The sequence below is a fragment of the Scophthalmus maximus genome, chromosome 5 (assembly GCF_022379125.1).
Source record: "Scophthalmus maximus strain ysfricsl-2021 chromosome 5, ASM2237912v1, whole genome shotgun sequence".
Taxonomy (NCBI): Eukaryota; Metazoa; Chordata; class Actinopteri; order Pleuronectiformes; family Scophthalmidae; genus Scophthalmus; species Scophthalmus maximus.
The window spans coordinates 21248218-21264054 of record NC_061519.1 but is presented as its reverse complement, the minus strand read 5'-3'; the positions used below and the strand labels follow the sequence as shown (position 1 = coordinate 21264054).

The window sequence follows — 15837 nt, the reverse complement described above, 5'->3', positions numbered from 1 at the left end:
CACAGGTTGTCGCACGGGGGGGGGGGGGGGGGGGGGGGGGGGGGGGATCACCGGGAGGGGGTTGGAGTTGCTCCTCTGAGTTCTGCCCTCAGGTGAGTCCTGCAGGGGACGCCGACGCCAGACGTCTCACAGCATCCTCGAAGTCCTCTGCTCCGTGGGGAGTCCGGCTCCAGCCTATACGCTAAATCCAACGGCTGTCCCGGAGGCACATCGGAGTCGGATGTGCCGAGAAGTGTGAGGTTCGTACGTCTTGTGTTAGGGTGCGTGTGTGCTGACCTCATCCCAGAAGGACAGGTGGTTCATCTTCCACCATGGGTTTATTTACCCTCCGTTACCACACTTCACCCCTCTCTCCTGTCCCGGCTCACGCCGTTGCAAAAAGCCCTCCCCAGCCCTGAGCCCCCCCCTGAACAGTCTTGCTACAAAAAACTCAATGTCTCAGCGCTCTGTCGTCTGTCCTGCATCACTCCGCAGCCGTCTTGCCTTGCCTGTGTGTCCCCGTCTCACCCTCACCCTGGGAGTCCAGATTTTGATTTCGGGGTTGTTTTTTTTTTTGGGGGGGGGGGGGGGGGGGGGTTCTCTGCTGTTCTCTCTTTTCTTCCTGCTCAAAAAAAAGAAGAAGAAGAAGAAAAATGCCAGCTCTGTAGCTCCTCCTCCAGTCTCTCTCCCACTCGCTCCACCACGCTGCTTCTCTTTTCTCAAGGGTCCTCTCTCATCAGGGGCGTTCCTGCTTACCTGAGTCACTCTTTGCACTCCTGTTGTGACTGTGCATGCTGGTGTGCGTGCGCGTGCGCGTGCGTGCGCGTGCGCGTGTGTGTGTGTGTGTGGAGGCTGCAGCTGAAGCTCACCACTCCCCCCCGCTCTCTCTCTCTCTCTCTCTCACTCGCTCTCTGTTGCCATGCCAGAGCAGGTAACATTCGGCTAGCGCAGGAGACACACAGCCTGAATTCAAATGCGCCTCCAGCTTCTCAGATTTACAAAGTCTCCACCCCTCCTTAACATCAACCGCCCCCGCCGCCGCCGCCGCCGCCACCACCACCCCCCTTACCCCCATCGTCTCTCTATCTGCACCCTCAGTCTATCTCATCCTCCTCATCTCTCTCCACAGTGTCCGCTCCCCGTCTCTCCGCTGTGGCTTCTTTTCTTGGTCCTTTCTCCTCTCTGCTGTCGCGCGCTCTCTCGTTTTTCCTGTTACCTTGAGAGTGGGCTGACGAGGCGGTAGTCTACACTTACACCTTCAAAGCTATTTGTGTTCGCGATCGAGTACAAAAAGCCCTGGACACAAGCGAAGAAAATCTGCCTCTGCAGTGAGACTATTTCATCCCGTTTCTGAGAGTAATCAACATGTTTCAAAAAGTTCCTGCCACGTTTCTTTTAAAGACTCGGAGTGCCATGCGCAAAAAGTTTACCATGTTGAACACCCTGGCCTTTTATGTTAACATGCTTAACATTTGATATAAGCAGTAAACATACGGCTGAGGATGAAGGTAATGACATCGGTCATGAACCAGGCTCAAGCTCCTGGTGGTGCTGGACGAAAGGTTAGGGGATCATCACCAAGTTGTCAGGATACATCGTCCGGGAAACCATTCATTTTCTGTGCGAAATGATTTGAGATATTTTTACTGAATAACTTAAAACCTTACCATGATGGATACGAGTCCTCCTCTGGGGACCACGAGTATCAGCACAACATTTTGCAGCTATCTATCCAATAGTTGTTGAGATGTTTGAGTCTGGACCAAAGCGGTGGACCGACCAACGGCAGATCAATATTTCTATGGCTAGATCCTCACTTGGAACTAAATACATTGGGACAAAAATGACAAAACCCTAATGAGCACCAGACCAGAATGACGGGGGATAAAGTTGCAGAAACGCAAACGCAGCGGTTATGATTAACGATACTGAAAGACAATTTAAAAAGTGTGGTTGGTGGCTTGTCAAAAATTTGTCTCAGTGACGCTTCTCTGGCAGGAAAAATGAGAACTTAATGGCTCAATTATGTGTAAAAATGACTGGATGAAATGCATATTTTTACAGTGTACATGCTGAACATGAGGATAAAACTGGAGGAATCACTGCAAAGCTTCCCCCCAACACGCACGACAGGTTTATTTGAATCGGATGGAGAGGATGGAGCGCAGGTTGTCGCTTCCTCACTCGATCCGTCAGATCATTCAGCTCTCCAGCCAGCCAACGCGACGTGCTGCGGAATGGCCACAGTAACTCGAGCTGCACTACAGCATAGGGCTTTGTTGAAGATTATAGTATGAATCATTAAGTCTCATCGTGGCTGTGGGGAAATTAAGGAGAGTTAATTTTAGTTCACATTCTGGTACATGAGAGCAGGCCAGCTCGAGCTCCTCACTGTGAATTACAGCTTTGTGTCTGGTCTCCTGTCACTCGGCGAGTTCATCATCAATCTCACAAATCTTCCCTCTCAACGTGGTAAATGCATTAACCACGTTGAGAGGGATATAAATATCTGTCTGACACTCACAGAATCCATCACCTGGGATGCAGCAGGAGGTTTGCTGCTATTTTTTTTTTCTAATTCCCTCGTCTTTTTCTCCCTTCTTTTTTCTGGAGAGATAGGAGGCGCCGGTTTGGCAATTCCCCTTAAACAGTTTGTCCTGCAGCTTCCGGCTCATCCATCAGTTGCACAAAGACCAAGTGCTCCACAGGGTATAATTCTGTCAGACTTGTGCTGGTGGACGACTGCCAATTACAGTGTACACCAGTTTCTCTCTGTGTGGTGTCACTATATGGCATTCTGCAGTGACACACTCACACACGGAGACCAAGGTTACGATCCAGTGAGAAATATGGCCACGAAGAAGCACATAAACCAGCACATGGTGCCTGCGCCACAGGCACACACACAAACGATGCAGAGATGCTAATTTCCAACTGTCAAGGACAAGGAATTATTGTCTCCGTCTGCAAGACAGAGACGATCCTGCTGGATGTGATAGAAGGGAAACAGATGCTGAGGAAAGTGTAACCGAAATCACAAGAGGAGAAACCGACACTCTGCCCTTTGTCAAGTAACACAGATGAGGAGAGTGACTGGAGTGATTCATCAGGTTGGCTTCATTATCATAAAAAAATGGCGCAGGTCTGGTATTTGATTGAAAGCCTTGGAAATATGAAAATGATAATAATCCATGAGATACAAAACGTGGATGTTCACATTTTTTTTCTATGCCTGACGAAGAGTCGTTGGATGAAACATTGCAAATGAAAGTTGGATGTTAATCTACTCTTTGTATTATCTGGTACTCTTCGTTTTGTCTTTCATTGAAATGATATGTGTCAAAGAGCACGAAAGTTGTTCTGGAGGTTTGTGATGGCTCAACATCGAGCAGGTCAACTGCTGAAGCATATAATGCCAACAAAGTACTTTTGTTATTTAATCATCTTTACCACTTGGGAGCCATTCAACAAGATGTGACAATGTCAAAAGGCCGACGTACAGTATCACTTAATGAAGACGGTATAATGAAAGCAACCTTGTGGACCTAAGTCAAGTGTTCAAGCTCTGTTTTGAGGGAAATACCTTTAGTTCTTTAGTTGATACATATTTGCCAACATGTTCACCGGTTAGTCACGAACTTTGTCTGCCATTGTGTGCCGGGAAAAACGAGGCTGCTGATGAGACTGTGAAACAGAACAGTGAAGATGAAGAAGATTAAACCAAAACAACGAGACGAAAAAGGCTCAAGCGCTCTGCGCAGCAGAAGGAATCAGCAGAGGGATGACTCTCAAAGAGGCCCCCCGTCATATTATACAGTTTGTAATATTTGTCACAGTCATTAAATCTGTTAATATTAATAAAAAATATTGATCAGTGTAACTTAAATTCAAAACGGACTTAAAATAATGTTCTTTTATTCAATATAGTTGGAAATATTTGTTTCCATCAGTCCTTGAAGTATATTAAAAAATGTGGTACAGATAAAAAATTATTACAAATGTAGCAGGAACACACAAAATTAAGTATTAATAAATACATATGGATTCAAATATGGCACAGAAAGATGGCTACACTCCAACATACACAGATCAGTGTTTCAAAAAATAAAATCATGTTTTACATTTTGATTTGGATGCTTATCCTTCCAGTTCATTTGCAGACATTGGTATCCAAAACATGTGGTTCCTCCTCAACAGTACCAGCACCACGTGTCGTCTGTGCTGCTCCCGACACACGAATACACCAACTCTTCAAACATCAACAATCAGAGCAAATCTGTGCATGAACAACACAATGTGCCACTCCTACTCAAAACATGCTCTGCCTTCTGAATATCCTCAGCCTGGCCAAGAACGTAAAGTAGACAAATGTCAAGCTCACCAGCACATTCTTCAGCGGGTAAAACACGGGTGTCACGTAACCAAACACGGCAATCAGGGCGACCCGAAGGATAAAGAAAGGAAAGTCCTGCAGGACAACTCCGGCAGAAGACAACAAGGGGTTGTGAGGAGCGATGACCACGCGGAGGGTGGACAGGAAGCCGAGAATATAGACAGGGAACACCCAGGCTGAGTAGAAGACCTGCGGCTCCCCTGCTACCCGCACCATCTCTACGGTGTCTAACCAGAACAGAAAACTGTCCACAAACACCTCTGACCTCCCGTCCCTCCTCCACAGGTAGCCGAGAGTCCCGGAGAAGGACCTCTGGCGTGAGGTTGAGGAGTACAGGTAAGCGGTGCTGGGTGCTCGCGAGCTTAACGTCGAGTGGACGGGTGAGCCGGAGTAGTGCTGCCATCTGCCCGAGGCGCTGCCGTGTTTGGCCTCTGGAAGGCCTTGGGGCAAACCGTTCTGGCCTTCCTCGGGGTGCAGCTGGCTCGATACGGTGGTCAGCTGTTCCAGGTGGGTGAGGATGGGGCCTGGGATGTCAAGGTCGGGATCCAGGCTGTCGGCTGCAAGTGACCAGAGCGCACACAACGTCCAGCTGTTACACTACATACTCTCTGGTAGTCCAGCAAAGGGCAAGATCATTAGTCACATTTATCAACATTTCAGGGGACGCGACAATCTGATGTGAATGATCAACATTGATACAGTTTCCTCAAAGAATATCATGCTGTGGCACCAAACTTACATTAAAAGGAAGACTCCGCTTAAAAGTTGCCTTTAGGCGTGTATTTAGATTTTGAACTGGGTAAAAACACACTGATATTGGATTGGTACATGTGCAGAGGAGTCTGTATGAAGGACACAAAAAAATGACATAAGTATAAATAAATGAATACGTGCAGAAATAATGAATTAAATACACAAATAAATGAATAAATTCCTCCAAAACCCCTGAGTAAAAGCTCGTCCACTGCATGTCAACGCCTACACCCGCGACCTGCAGCCATTGGACGGTACTAGCTGTCAATCAAGCAGTATCCACGCCCCAATGGATTTGGTGCTTTATCGTCTATTTAACTCTGAATTAGTTTACTAAATCAACATCATGCTCTATTGAAGAAGACATGAAACTAGTGATTGAGATCATAGGGAAATGTTTGGTAAAGGAAATAAGGTGAATTTCTTATTGACTTTGTAGAAACTGACGTCTGTTTTGCGACCAGTGGAGTCGCCCTCTGCTGGTCATTCAACAGAATTCAGGGTTTTTAGGCACTTCACATTCTGGACCCAGTGACTAAGCTAATTGTTTTTCTTACATTGTCCAATGAGCCTGCAGGGGCGAAGCCTCTCGATGACATCCACACAGATGAGGGAGAAAAGCACCAGGGAAACGGGCAACTCTGCGAAATGGTCAATCCTGTGTCCACTGTCCACCTGCACCTACAGCGGGACGACAACAGTGAAAAAACAATGTGAATCTAAAAAGTAGACAGAAGCTTAGAAACTGTGAGGGATGAAGCATGAAGAAGCGAAATTGAAATTCCTTTATCACAACATTTGACTTGAGCTCCTGCATTCTGAATTTTATGATACCATCCTGTTTTATTATCCCATAATTAAAGACATTATGATGCTGCCGAAAGCCCTCAAGCGCGATTAAGAAATATTAGATGTGTAAATTTGTCCGATGTGTCTTTGAGGTCAGAAGCTCTTATTTACGTCACTTTGCTTTGTCCCAGAATAAAATGGACACATTATTTTAGCGTGAGTTAAAGTTCCTGTCCTTTTGAAGGTGGAGGATGGTATTACAGTTTGGGTTAATGGCCAACCGGTCATGTTCACTATAGGTTACTGAATAGCCCGGACTGAGTACAGTCTTGTGACCGAGCAAAATTCCCTTTGTCTTTTAATTAGGATGGTGCCAAAGTCCCCCACAGTACATGTTGAGACAAGTGAGTAAAACCGGTGACAAGCAAAGCTTTTCTTTCTCCGCGGTGCGATGAGCAAAGTCGACCATCACTCAGTGAGTAAGTGTAGTGCTCCAAATACAAATAGTCTGTATTTACGACAAATATGCCTCTTCCAAAGGCCCCGACGGAGCCGGGGCAGAACACAGCGTCAACAGGTTCCCCCCTCGGCCCTCAGTGACCAGATGATCAGTCATGATGACATTACCTTGGAGCTGGCGATTAAAATAGCAAAGCACGGTAGTGTACACAGGATGAGATACGCCAGCGCCGTTGGTCTCCTGAAAGACAATATACAATACACGTAGGTTATTTCAGGTCACGCGTGCATGACGATCATCAAACTGTGATGGATGATTGTGTTTAAAGAAGCACTCACAATGGTGCAGGGAATGATTTTGACATACTCGATTATTACCATTTCATTTGTAACTCTCTCTGCCAGTTTCAAAAGTACCTAAAGTAACACTGTCGAAAAAAGGAAGAGCATGTGACTTTTACTGAACAAATGCTACTGTGACCACACATAAAACATAACACCTAGACAGTGTTTTTCTAGCTTTAGCCACCATAAGCTACTGGTCATAAAGACCAAAAATGGCTTCAGCAGTAACGTTTTTAAAAGGCATACTTTTTTGCTTCATAAAAAAAATGAACATTTAATTTCTTCTCTCAGACATTCCCAATTTAAATGACACTGCACACACTGTGCATAGGAGACATCCCGTTAATTTATCAAATATGATGCTTTGATAAAGATCCATTATGATACTTAAGGTAAATTTAGCTGATAATGCTTCTGAATGCAGTTTTTTTTTTTTTTTAATTTTTTTTTTACACGTAGCCAAGTATCTTTAATTTGTTGTATTGCTACTTTCACTGTTTCTGTTTTGGTCAAGTCGGCTTTACTTCGGTAGCCCCAAATCTCAAATCTCAAATTTGCCTCAAGTGGTTTCTGTTCTTCTCACTTTGACCCTTTAAACTGGGCCGTGTTGTCATAACTTGCAGGTAAAATGATTCATCTAGTACATGTAGCTACTGTATCACTGAGTAATTGACAAAAAAACTGCTTCTGGTGTACTCACCACTGTGTGATCTCCGTGACGGAACTCCGCCGCTTCAGCAGGAGACATTTGACAGGCACCCACACCAGCAGGGTCACAGAGGTCACATAGGCCAGAGAAGCCGCCACCACGAGCCAGTAGGCCGTCGGATCGCGTCCTCTCACGTCACGCACGAGGCCGGCGAACCTCTCCATCAGCACCAAGATCGGCACGATGAGGGCCGCGAACTGCAGCACCTCGTACAGGACGAGCTTGACCGTCTTCCCCGAGGGCATGATCCCTGAGCAGCAGTCGCCGGTCTGAACGTGGAGCCGAAGACTTTGACAATCATCTCCTGCAGAGCGAGCCAGTGGAGCCGTTGGACTCTGCACACTGACATTGCTTACACTGCACTGGGAGTCGTATTCTTTTATTGCTGAGGTAATGAAGTGGTCATGCTCACCTTTTTTACGGGCTCACAAAGAGGAGCACTCCTGTCCCATAATGTTTGATACTATACTGTTTTTTTTTAACATGTGCTGATTATACAGTCCATATTTAATGTACTAAGCTGGTGTTGTTTGCAACAAAATGAATACATAAAATTTAATAATTCTTGATACCACTTTGAAAATGCTCAGGAGCTCCAGAGCAAAACAGTTTTGTTTCTTAGATTTTGTTATCCATCAAGACTTGTTAGTTCTCACAGACACTGACCTCCATCTAGTGGCAAGGCAAAGGAACATTTTCAAACATCCTGAAAATGTTGTTTTTTTCTAATCCAACACTTGGTCCCAGGTCCATAATACAAACTGGTTTTGAGTACGTGTCACAAAAGAAAGTAAACATAGATCATCGATTTCTGAGTGCAACGTTGATGTTTACTTTTCTCCCACAAAGTTCAAGAAGAGCTGCTCACACCTGGAATATTTTTTAAATAAATTGAATGACTACATATTAGGAATTTTTCCCCCCGATATTTCTTTGATGTTTAACCTAGTGTGACCTTCCAAAGTTGCAGTTTGACTACACACTTATTGTGTAATGTCATGTTAAAAGTATGTTGATTCTTTTGTACACCATCTGCTTAAGAAAAAAGAAATGTATATATATATTATATACACATAGGCCTTTCAGTGTCCTGAAAATGCCTCTCCTCAATGAAAATCTTTGCAAAGATGAACATAACTATATGAAGACGCCGCATTTCGCATTATCTCCAAGTGCTCTAAAAACAAGAAAGCAGGGTGATGAGTATCCTGTACATTTGGCCTGGTTTTATTGTGAATACCAATTTAATAAGTATGGTTAAAAGAATACATAGAAACAGTAGGATACACGTTTTAAACAGAACCTTTACAATAATGTCGGTTTCTTAACTTAAGAACAGGCAGCATCTCAACCCTATACAATAAAGTTACTTCGGGGCTGCAACCGTGCGCTGCGGTGCAACGCGTCACGTTTGGATGATGTGGGACGACGAACTGGCTCCTGGTGCCCGTGGTCCCAGAACTGCGGCCACTTTGATACGGTCTGCTCTCTGGGGGGGAGATTTGATTCAACTATCTTCCGCATCTTTGAATCGAATAAATTAATGCAAAAATTGAGGTCTTGAGAATGAATTGGCCTCTTGTTTTGCCGAGTCCCAGGTACCAAACCTTAAGCCGGTGGGTCGTTTTATATTCTTAAGGCGGCAAGGGGGACGACAAGAAGCAGCACATCTGAAACACAGGATCTCAAGAGAAATTGAAATGACACAACATTTTTACAGTCAGCTCAAGCACACAAAGGAATTTTGCAATTGGAACATTTGGCTAAGCAGATTTAAAAACGGCTTCATAATTCCTTAATTTAGCATCATTCAATATTCTACAACAACATAAATTATGACCCCCCTCATCTCGTTAGCTTTTTGCTAATCCATTCAGTTTTTTCAGGAACAATCAACTTTTTCCAAAGCTGTACGATCCATACATAAAAGCCGTATGACGGTTTGAGAAGTAGATTTTGTCCATTTGATCTTTCCCTAAGAGTGGCGCCGTTACCGATAGCTTAGACTTTGGTAAAGAGATGTTTACAAATCCTCACTGTGCTCGTCCAGGTTTCTCAGAAGCCTTATTTCACTTCTGCCACAGGTAGAGTCTGTTGTGGTGTTGGACAAGCTCAGAGAAAGGATGGCTTTGAAATGCAAGTGGCGGAGAGGGGGTTTTGATCGGTTTTCACATTACCATTCAACCCTACAGTACGACAAGCATGTGATCAAACACAAGAGAGAAAATGTCCATGTTCTCATGTGAGCCATTTAAATATACAGCTACGTCAGGGCAGAATATCAAACATCCCACTGTTCTCTGAATACATACATCCTGCACTGACTCTCCATTTAAAAAAAAAAAAAAGCATAACAATAATCGTAAAATAATTAAAATGCACAAAAAGTATTCCTTTTTCAACACCGACTAAAGAGATGCTTCAAAGACTGAGGATTCCCCCCCTTAGTAGCCAGGTCTGTGGTGCGAGTCTGTTAGTACAGCTCCTGAACGCAGACGGAGCTCGTCTCACATCCACCGACGAGGATGCAGAACTGCTCGTTTAAAAAAAGGAAAACTCTGCAGCATGAGTGAGGAGTCACTGAAAGAAGAGGGAAAAGCTATAGAAAATGATCTTGTGTTTTTCGAGTAGTGAGTATGTTTTATTTTTTTTGTTTTTTTACTTTATTCTCTTTGGCTTTTACACCTTTTAAACCATTTGGGACATCACCGTTGCAGAGTTGACCGAAAACACCCGGAGCTGTGTTAACAAACATCCCACCCATGAGGTCGCCACGTGCCTTCACTTCTAGTTCAGTACAGTATATATACAAGAGTCATGTGCATGCTTGAATTTCTCTCGTTTCTTTTTTTCCCCTCCAAAAAACAAAGTGGCTTCAGTTTTCAGTACTTCTAAAAAGTTGACAACATATACAGAATGTAGTTCTTTAGCGTCGCTAAACGGCCATTTTCTGATATTAAACGGAAAAAAGCAAGGTAAATATAAGACAACGCCCCTATTTTGTGATGTGATCAACACTGTAGTCTATCTTTTAAGAGGGCGAGAAGGCTGTGGCCTTTGGATGTATCTCCAGGTTAGTGTGTGAGTGAAGGTGAAATCATCACGTACGGCTGAGGACGTGTGAGCAAAGTGTCGCGAGTGTATCTGTACACCTCTCTGTAGTGCGTTTGGGTGTTGGGGCTGTGCAGCACCAATGTGCATGTTGGGGGCATTTTAAATGGTGTCACATGGAAGTGTTTACAGTTGCACTTGTTTTTTCAAAAATAATTTGGTCTGTAAATCTTAATCATTTCCTAGAAAGCTTCTGGAAAAAAACTATGGAATTTGGTATTAGATGGAATTAAAGATTAAATACTGACGAGCCACGAACTCTTCTAACTTGTTAATTAAAATTAATTTCTAAGCTAAATAATTGTTTGTATACAGTAGACCGGCTGAACATGCAGATATGTAGGATTTTTCTACAAGCAAGCACACAAGCCTTCACACTGTATTAAAGTATGACGAATAAAAAATTCATTTTATTTAGGTTTAAATAAATTCCTCTGGAATCAACAGCTGCCAATAAATTCAACTAAAGCATAACTAGGACTTTCCAGGAAACTTCTTCTGATATTATTTAAAAGAAATACTGAACCATTAACTGGATTTTTTTTACCACAAATTTTCTAATAGTCTTGTCACTACTAGGACACAGTTAATGTTAACTCCTGTACGTGACAATTGAAAATGCATATATTGCTGTTAGATCTACATTTGCAAGTGATCAGGCTTAAATGATGACCAGAATTATATATTTTTTTTAAAGTGCAACTGAAACTCCTCCATTTCTCCTGCGTGTGTCTGTTTTCACACCGTGTGCGACTCGGGTGTGAGATCTTCAAATCGAAGCCCCGTGAGCATCTCTGCACCGAAAGTGAGAAGTGTAAACTGTGTATCATATAACACAAAGCATTGCAAATTGTCAAGATAAGTCTACTCTTAACTTGTAGTTTTCCATCCATCTGGTATTTTCAGAATAAAAACAAATCTTAAAATGAAATAAAAGAAATGATCTACGACCACTATTTGATCGGGTCTGGTGCATGTACGCGTGAGTACGACAGTGATCTGAGGGGTGCCCTATAGCAAGGCCTTCTCTGAGTACGGGGCCTGTGAGGGGTCTGCGGAAGGTGCTATGCTCGGGCCGGAGGGGTTGCTGTAGTTTGGCGTCTGCGTCATGCCTGGGGCGGCACCAGGGTTCTGGTAGGACTGGATGTCCATGCTGCCTGGAGCTGCAGTGTAGACTGGCGGCTGGCCCATGTACATGTGAACGTCACTATGGGAAAAAAAGTGAAGCAACACAAATTTTACCACTACGACAAGGTGGAATCATTATATATTGCTTGGACGGTATTGAAAACGCTCTGATAGATGCCAGTAAACAAATATAATAATAAGTCTGCCCCCATGACGATGAGCTCTGAAGTCCACAGATACCCTCCAAGTAATATTCCTACAAAGTTTGGTGAAAAGGGTGCAGATGGTAGTGATGTCACCAACCAATATGCTGTGTAGCTCACCTGGGAGCCTGCTGGCCAGGTATGGTGCTTCCAGCTGGAAGCTGCTCCATGGGAACAGAGTAACCCTGCACCGCAGGGCCGCTCATGGCGTATGAGCCCGACGCAGGCTGACCAGGGTAGACCTGTGTTCAGGAGCAGGCACAAAGAACATACTGAGTCCCAATGTGATAAGTGCTTGGCTAGACAATGACAAGTGGGTAAACAAGTTACAATAAATGCTAGAGAGAAGTATCAAGATAAGGAATTTTAAAAGTCAAAACAAAACAAATTAAGTGACTTCCGTTTTCCCCTACATCATTAGTTTTCTGCTGTTGTGCAAAGTTGATTTCACCTGTTGTGCTGCATTAGCAGGCTGCTGCATGTAGTACTGTTGGCTCTGCAGCTTGGCATACATTGCGTAGACCGGATCCTCATTCATCAACTTGGCGTACAGAGACATCGCTTCCATCACCTTGACGTTCAGGTCCGACAGCTCCGAGTGCTTCCTGATAATACAACCCCGCACAAACATATATACACAATTTAATGCCCTTAACTACATATTTAAGATTCTGATTATTATATTGTCCAATATCTTCATTCTTTTGTCGTCATTTCTGCACAATTCACCCGTCTATATCTTCCAACTTCTGGTCAATGAGGGGTCCCATTTGATTGCAAGCACCTAATTAAAGCAGAAAAAAAGAAAAACCTTAATTCATCTTTACAAAATAGTACCAGATTTCTTTTAATGTAAACCTTTTTTCCCCCTCACACTTTCATTCTTTTACTCAGATTAGTTCCATCTGTAAATTCAGATTACCTTCAAGCTGTAATAACTCGACGCTGTCTGACTGGTTGTCCGTGGGATCTGCACTCTGGATCATCTGCAGTAGCTGGTCCATTTTGTCCTGAAAAAAAATTTCATAAAGTTTTGCTTTTAACAGGATTTGCAAAAGAAAAGAGAAAGAAAATATTTTTCTAAAATATGTAATTTTTCTACGTCAGCTTGTGATTCTGACTTTGTTGTAAGTCGTTTTATGAGCAGGTGAAAAAATGTAGGATCTTATCTTGAGACAAATCTCTTACCACACTGATGCAACAGTGACATTTTATTGAGGCTGAACGAGCTCAGTGAGCCGGTGCATACTGCAGGGATCTTACCTCGTCGATAAATACAGGCTCTTGTTCGGGCTCTATGGTCTCCACCTGGATCTCCTCACTGAACTGTACCGTCTTCTTCTCCGTCTTCACTGTAGATTTTCCAAGTGAGAGAGAGCAGTAAGAAAACAACAACAACAACAACAACAACAACAACAACAACAACAACAACAACAACGCAACAGTAACAATCAGAAACACGTGTAAAAAGTCAAGAAGCACTGAGTTGATAGGCAGTCAGGATACTAAAGCAAAAACAATAGTATTAGTATTAAAAAAAAAAGGTAATGGACGATATAAGCAATTGATAAATAGTAAAGCCTGACCTATATAGTGGTTGGGCAATAATATCAGCCAATATGCGTTTGTGTTTGACATTATGCTTCGAAATAAAAATGTTTATTTTACAGAGTATACAAAAAATGTACGTTCACAATTTTCATAAAATATTTATTTTCTTAATTTCAGCTCAAAATATTTGGTTGTATTTGTGTTCTCTTTTTATTTATTCGTTTTTTATATTCAATTTAATGGTTAAACAATAAAATATCAAGCATAATTTAATTTCTTTGCTGTAAGGGGTGATAACGACATCTTGGGAATCATGGGCGATTTCTTTCAAATACATTATTGGCCAATATATCTATCAATTTTTTCTTCCTAATATAGGTATCGGTCCCCAAAAATCCATATTGGTTGGGATAGATCGATAGATAATAATCTTATGTATGATGAAAAACACAGTAACAATTGAAATAGCAGTTGCCTGCTGTTGTCAATTTAGTGTTAGTCATGTGGAGTGATCTTTTCACTCATAGAGGAACAAAGGCAGAACAGTGAAATGCACTCGTGCAGTATGAGAGTTTTGAGGAGCATCAAACAAAAGAATATGATGAAGCAACAAGCGATAAAAAGAAAAAGCCTGACAAACGTGCACCAGACAGAAACAAACAGAGCCTGTAACAGTGAAAGCCATGGACTCCTATAGTGTTGGATGACGACCGATCCAGTTCTCAACTTGTTGAGCTTCTACACACACACTGACAAACAACCTTTAGACTACTGACAGCCAAGTACAAGCTAGTACATGATGAAACCCTTTCATACGGAGCTCAAACGTCTGATGTTGTAACTACTTCTGACAGGACGGCGTACAGACAACAGAACAAGAGTGATGCCAATGCCATGTCAGCAATTGGCGGAGAAAAAAAAATCTGTATCTGCATGATAGTCAATCACATTTGTTGTATCGGAATCTGAAAAGTCAATGTTGTATTAAGCTCTCTAACAAGAGGAATTATGTTCTGAGAATTATTCTCATATGGCTTCCCAGACGTGCTGGCAGTGCTACAGTTTCCAGCATGTAAAAACCCATATATCATAATTTTTTGGGTTTTACATCACCAATGACTTGACTGTGTCGTCTTTGTGATTGTGGTGTGTTCTTTGTATCGTTTCACCGGACGTGTGTAAGTGATTTAAGTATTTTCCTCTCTGGGATCAATAAAGCAATGCTGCTAATGGACCAAATGGATATCAAAAAACTGGATGCGATACAAATGGATTAATGATGTGCTGTGTGTGTGTGTGTGTGTGTGTGTGTGTGTGTGTGTGTGTGTGTGTGTGTGTGTGTGTGTGTGTACACTCACTCATCTCAGGCTCTGCAGTGAGGTCAGCAGTGACAAAGTTGGAGGGGAACAGCCCCACTCCCTGGTACGTTTCCCCTTTCCACCAGTTAGGGTCACTGATAAAAAAACAAAAACAAAAAACCCTCACATATGACAAGAAAACTTAACTGCTAACTGGATATATTCCGTTGTCTTTCTGTGCTACAGGAATGATCTTAACAAGTCAACAAAGTAGATCTGCAGTTTATTGTACTACTTCATATTTGAGTTTCAAACTTGGTCAAGATATGATAATGTGACACCCAAGGGGTATTTTCTACGGGAGACGGTAGATGCCCCAAATCCTCTAAGGTATTTGAAAAATCCGTATTTGTGTGTGTGTGTGTGTGTGTGTGTGTGTGTGTGTGTGTGTGTGTGTGTGTGTGTGTGTGTGCATGCGTGCGCATAGTTCACCTATCGTCCATGATAGTGATTATTTCTCCTGACTTGAACGTGAGCTCATTGTCCTCTGCAGCCTCGAAGTCGTAGATGGCGCGGACCTTTCTGCCGTCGGACTTGTGCGAGGAGAGCAGGTTGGAGGTACTCGGGTAAAGGCTCGACAGGGATGTCTGTGGACGTTGCTCCTTCAGCGACAGCTCGATCGCTGCAAACACAAGACTCGGGTCATTTTCTTTGCCCTTGTAAGTCCGTAAACCTCGCTAAATATTAATGCAGCTCATTGATCCGATGACAGAATGGTGATTTATGCAATGCCAAAGAAGATGTTAAGGTGTCCGTGTGCATATTTTTGAAAGGAAAATTACATTTCTCCACTGACACCTGGGGACTGAAAATCTGAAAAGGATCAGTTGTTTGCTAATCAGCTAGAAGCCTCCTTACCTTTGGCCAAGTCTTCCTCTTCTTTTTTGTTTGAGGTGGACGGATCTTTTGCCACTAAAGCAGGGCTTGCTTTTGCTTGCTCTGCAGCCTGTGAAAAAATACCATAATCATATACTTAAGTGAAGTTAATTCCTTAACAGTCTCCAGTAGTTCTTAACCACTAGACACATAAAAGGCCTCAAATACAGAATTTAGAAAAAA

General features: G+C 43.0%; 2 protein-coding genes across 2 annotated transcripts in view; both read right to left on the bottom strand.

Moving 5' to 3' along the window:
* Positions 1-3877: 3877 nt before the first annotated feature.
* tmem236 (transmembrane protein 236) lies at positions 3878-7789 on the bottom strand. Its single transcript, XM_035633517.2, has 4 exons — positions 7419-7789; positions 6542-6614; positions 5683-5806; positions 3878-4929 (listed from the first exon to the last, which is right to left on the bottom strand). Exons 1-4 carry the CDS (start codon positions 7670-7672, stop codon positions 4289-4291), a joined length of 1092 nt encoding a protein of 363 aa, XP_035489410.2. The 5' UTR covers positions 7673-7789; the 3' UTR covers positions 3878-4288.
* An 844-nt stretch (positions 7790-8633) lies between these two features.
* LOC118310418 (collectin-12) overlaps positions 8634-15837 on the bottom strand; it is a 38144-nt gene continuing 30940 nt past the window's right edge. Inside the window, exons 15-23 of the mRNA XM_035633342.2 lie at positions 15637-15724; positions 15211-15400; positions 14779-14873; positions 13133-13221; positions 12792-12879; positions 12599-12653; positions 12321-12474; positions 11990-12111; positions 8634-11745 (exon numbers count right to left, since the gene is read on the bottom strand). Of these exons, the coding sequence (XP_035489235.1) occupies positions 11550-11745; positions 11990-12111; positions 12321-12474; positions 12599-12653; positions 12792-12879; positions 13133-13221; positions 14779-14873; positions 15211-15400; positions 15637-15724 (1077 nt within the window). The 3' untranslated portion in view covers positions 8634-11549. The remainder of the gene's footprint in view (positions 11746-11989; positions 12112-12320; positions 12475-12598; positions 12654-12791; positions 12880-13132; positions 13222-14778; positions 14874-15210; positions 15401-15636; positions 15725-15837) is intronic.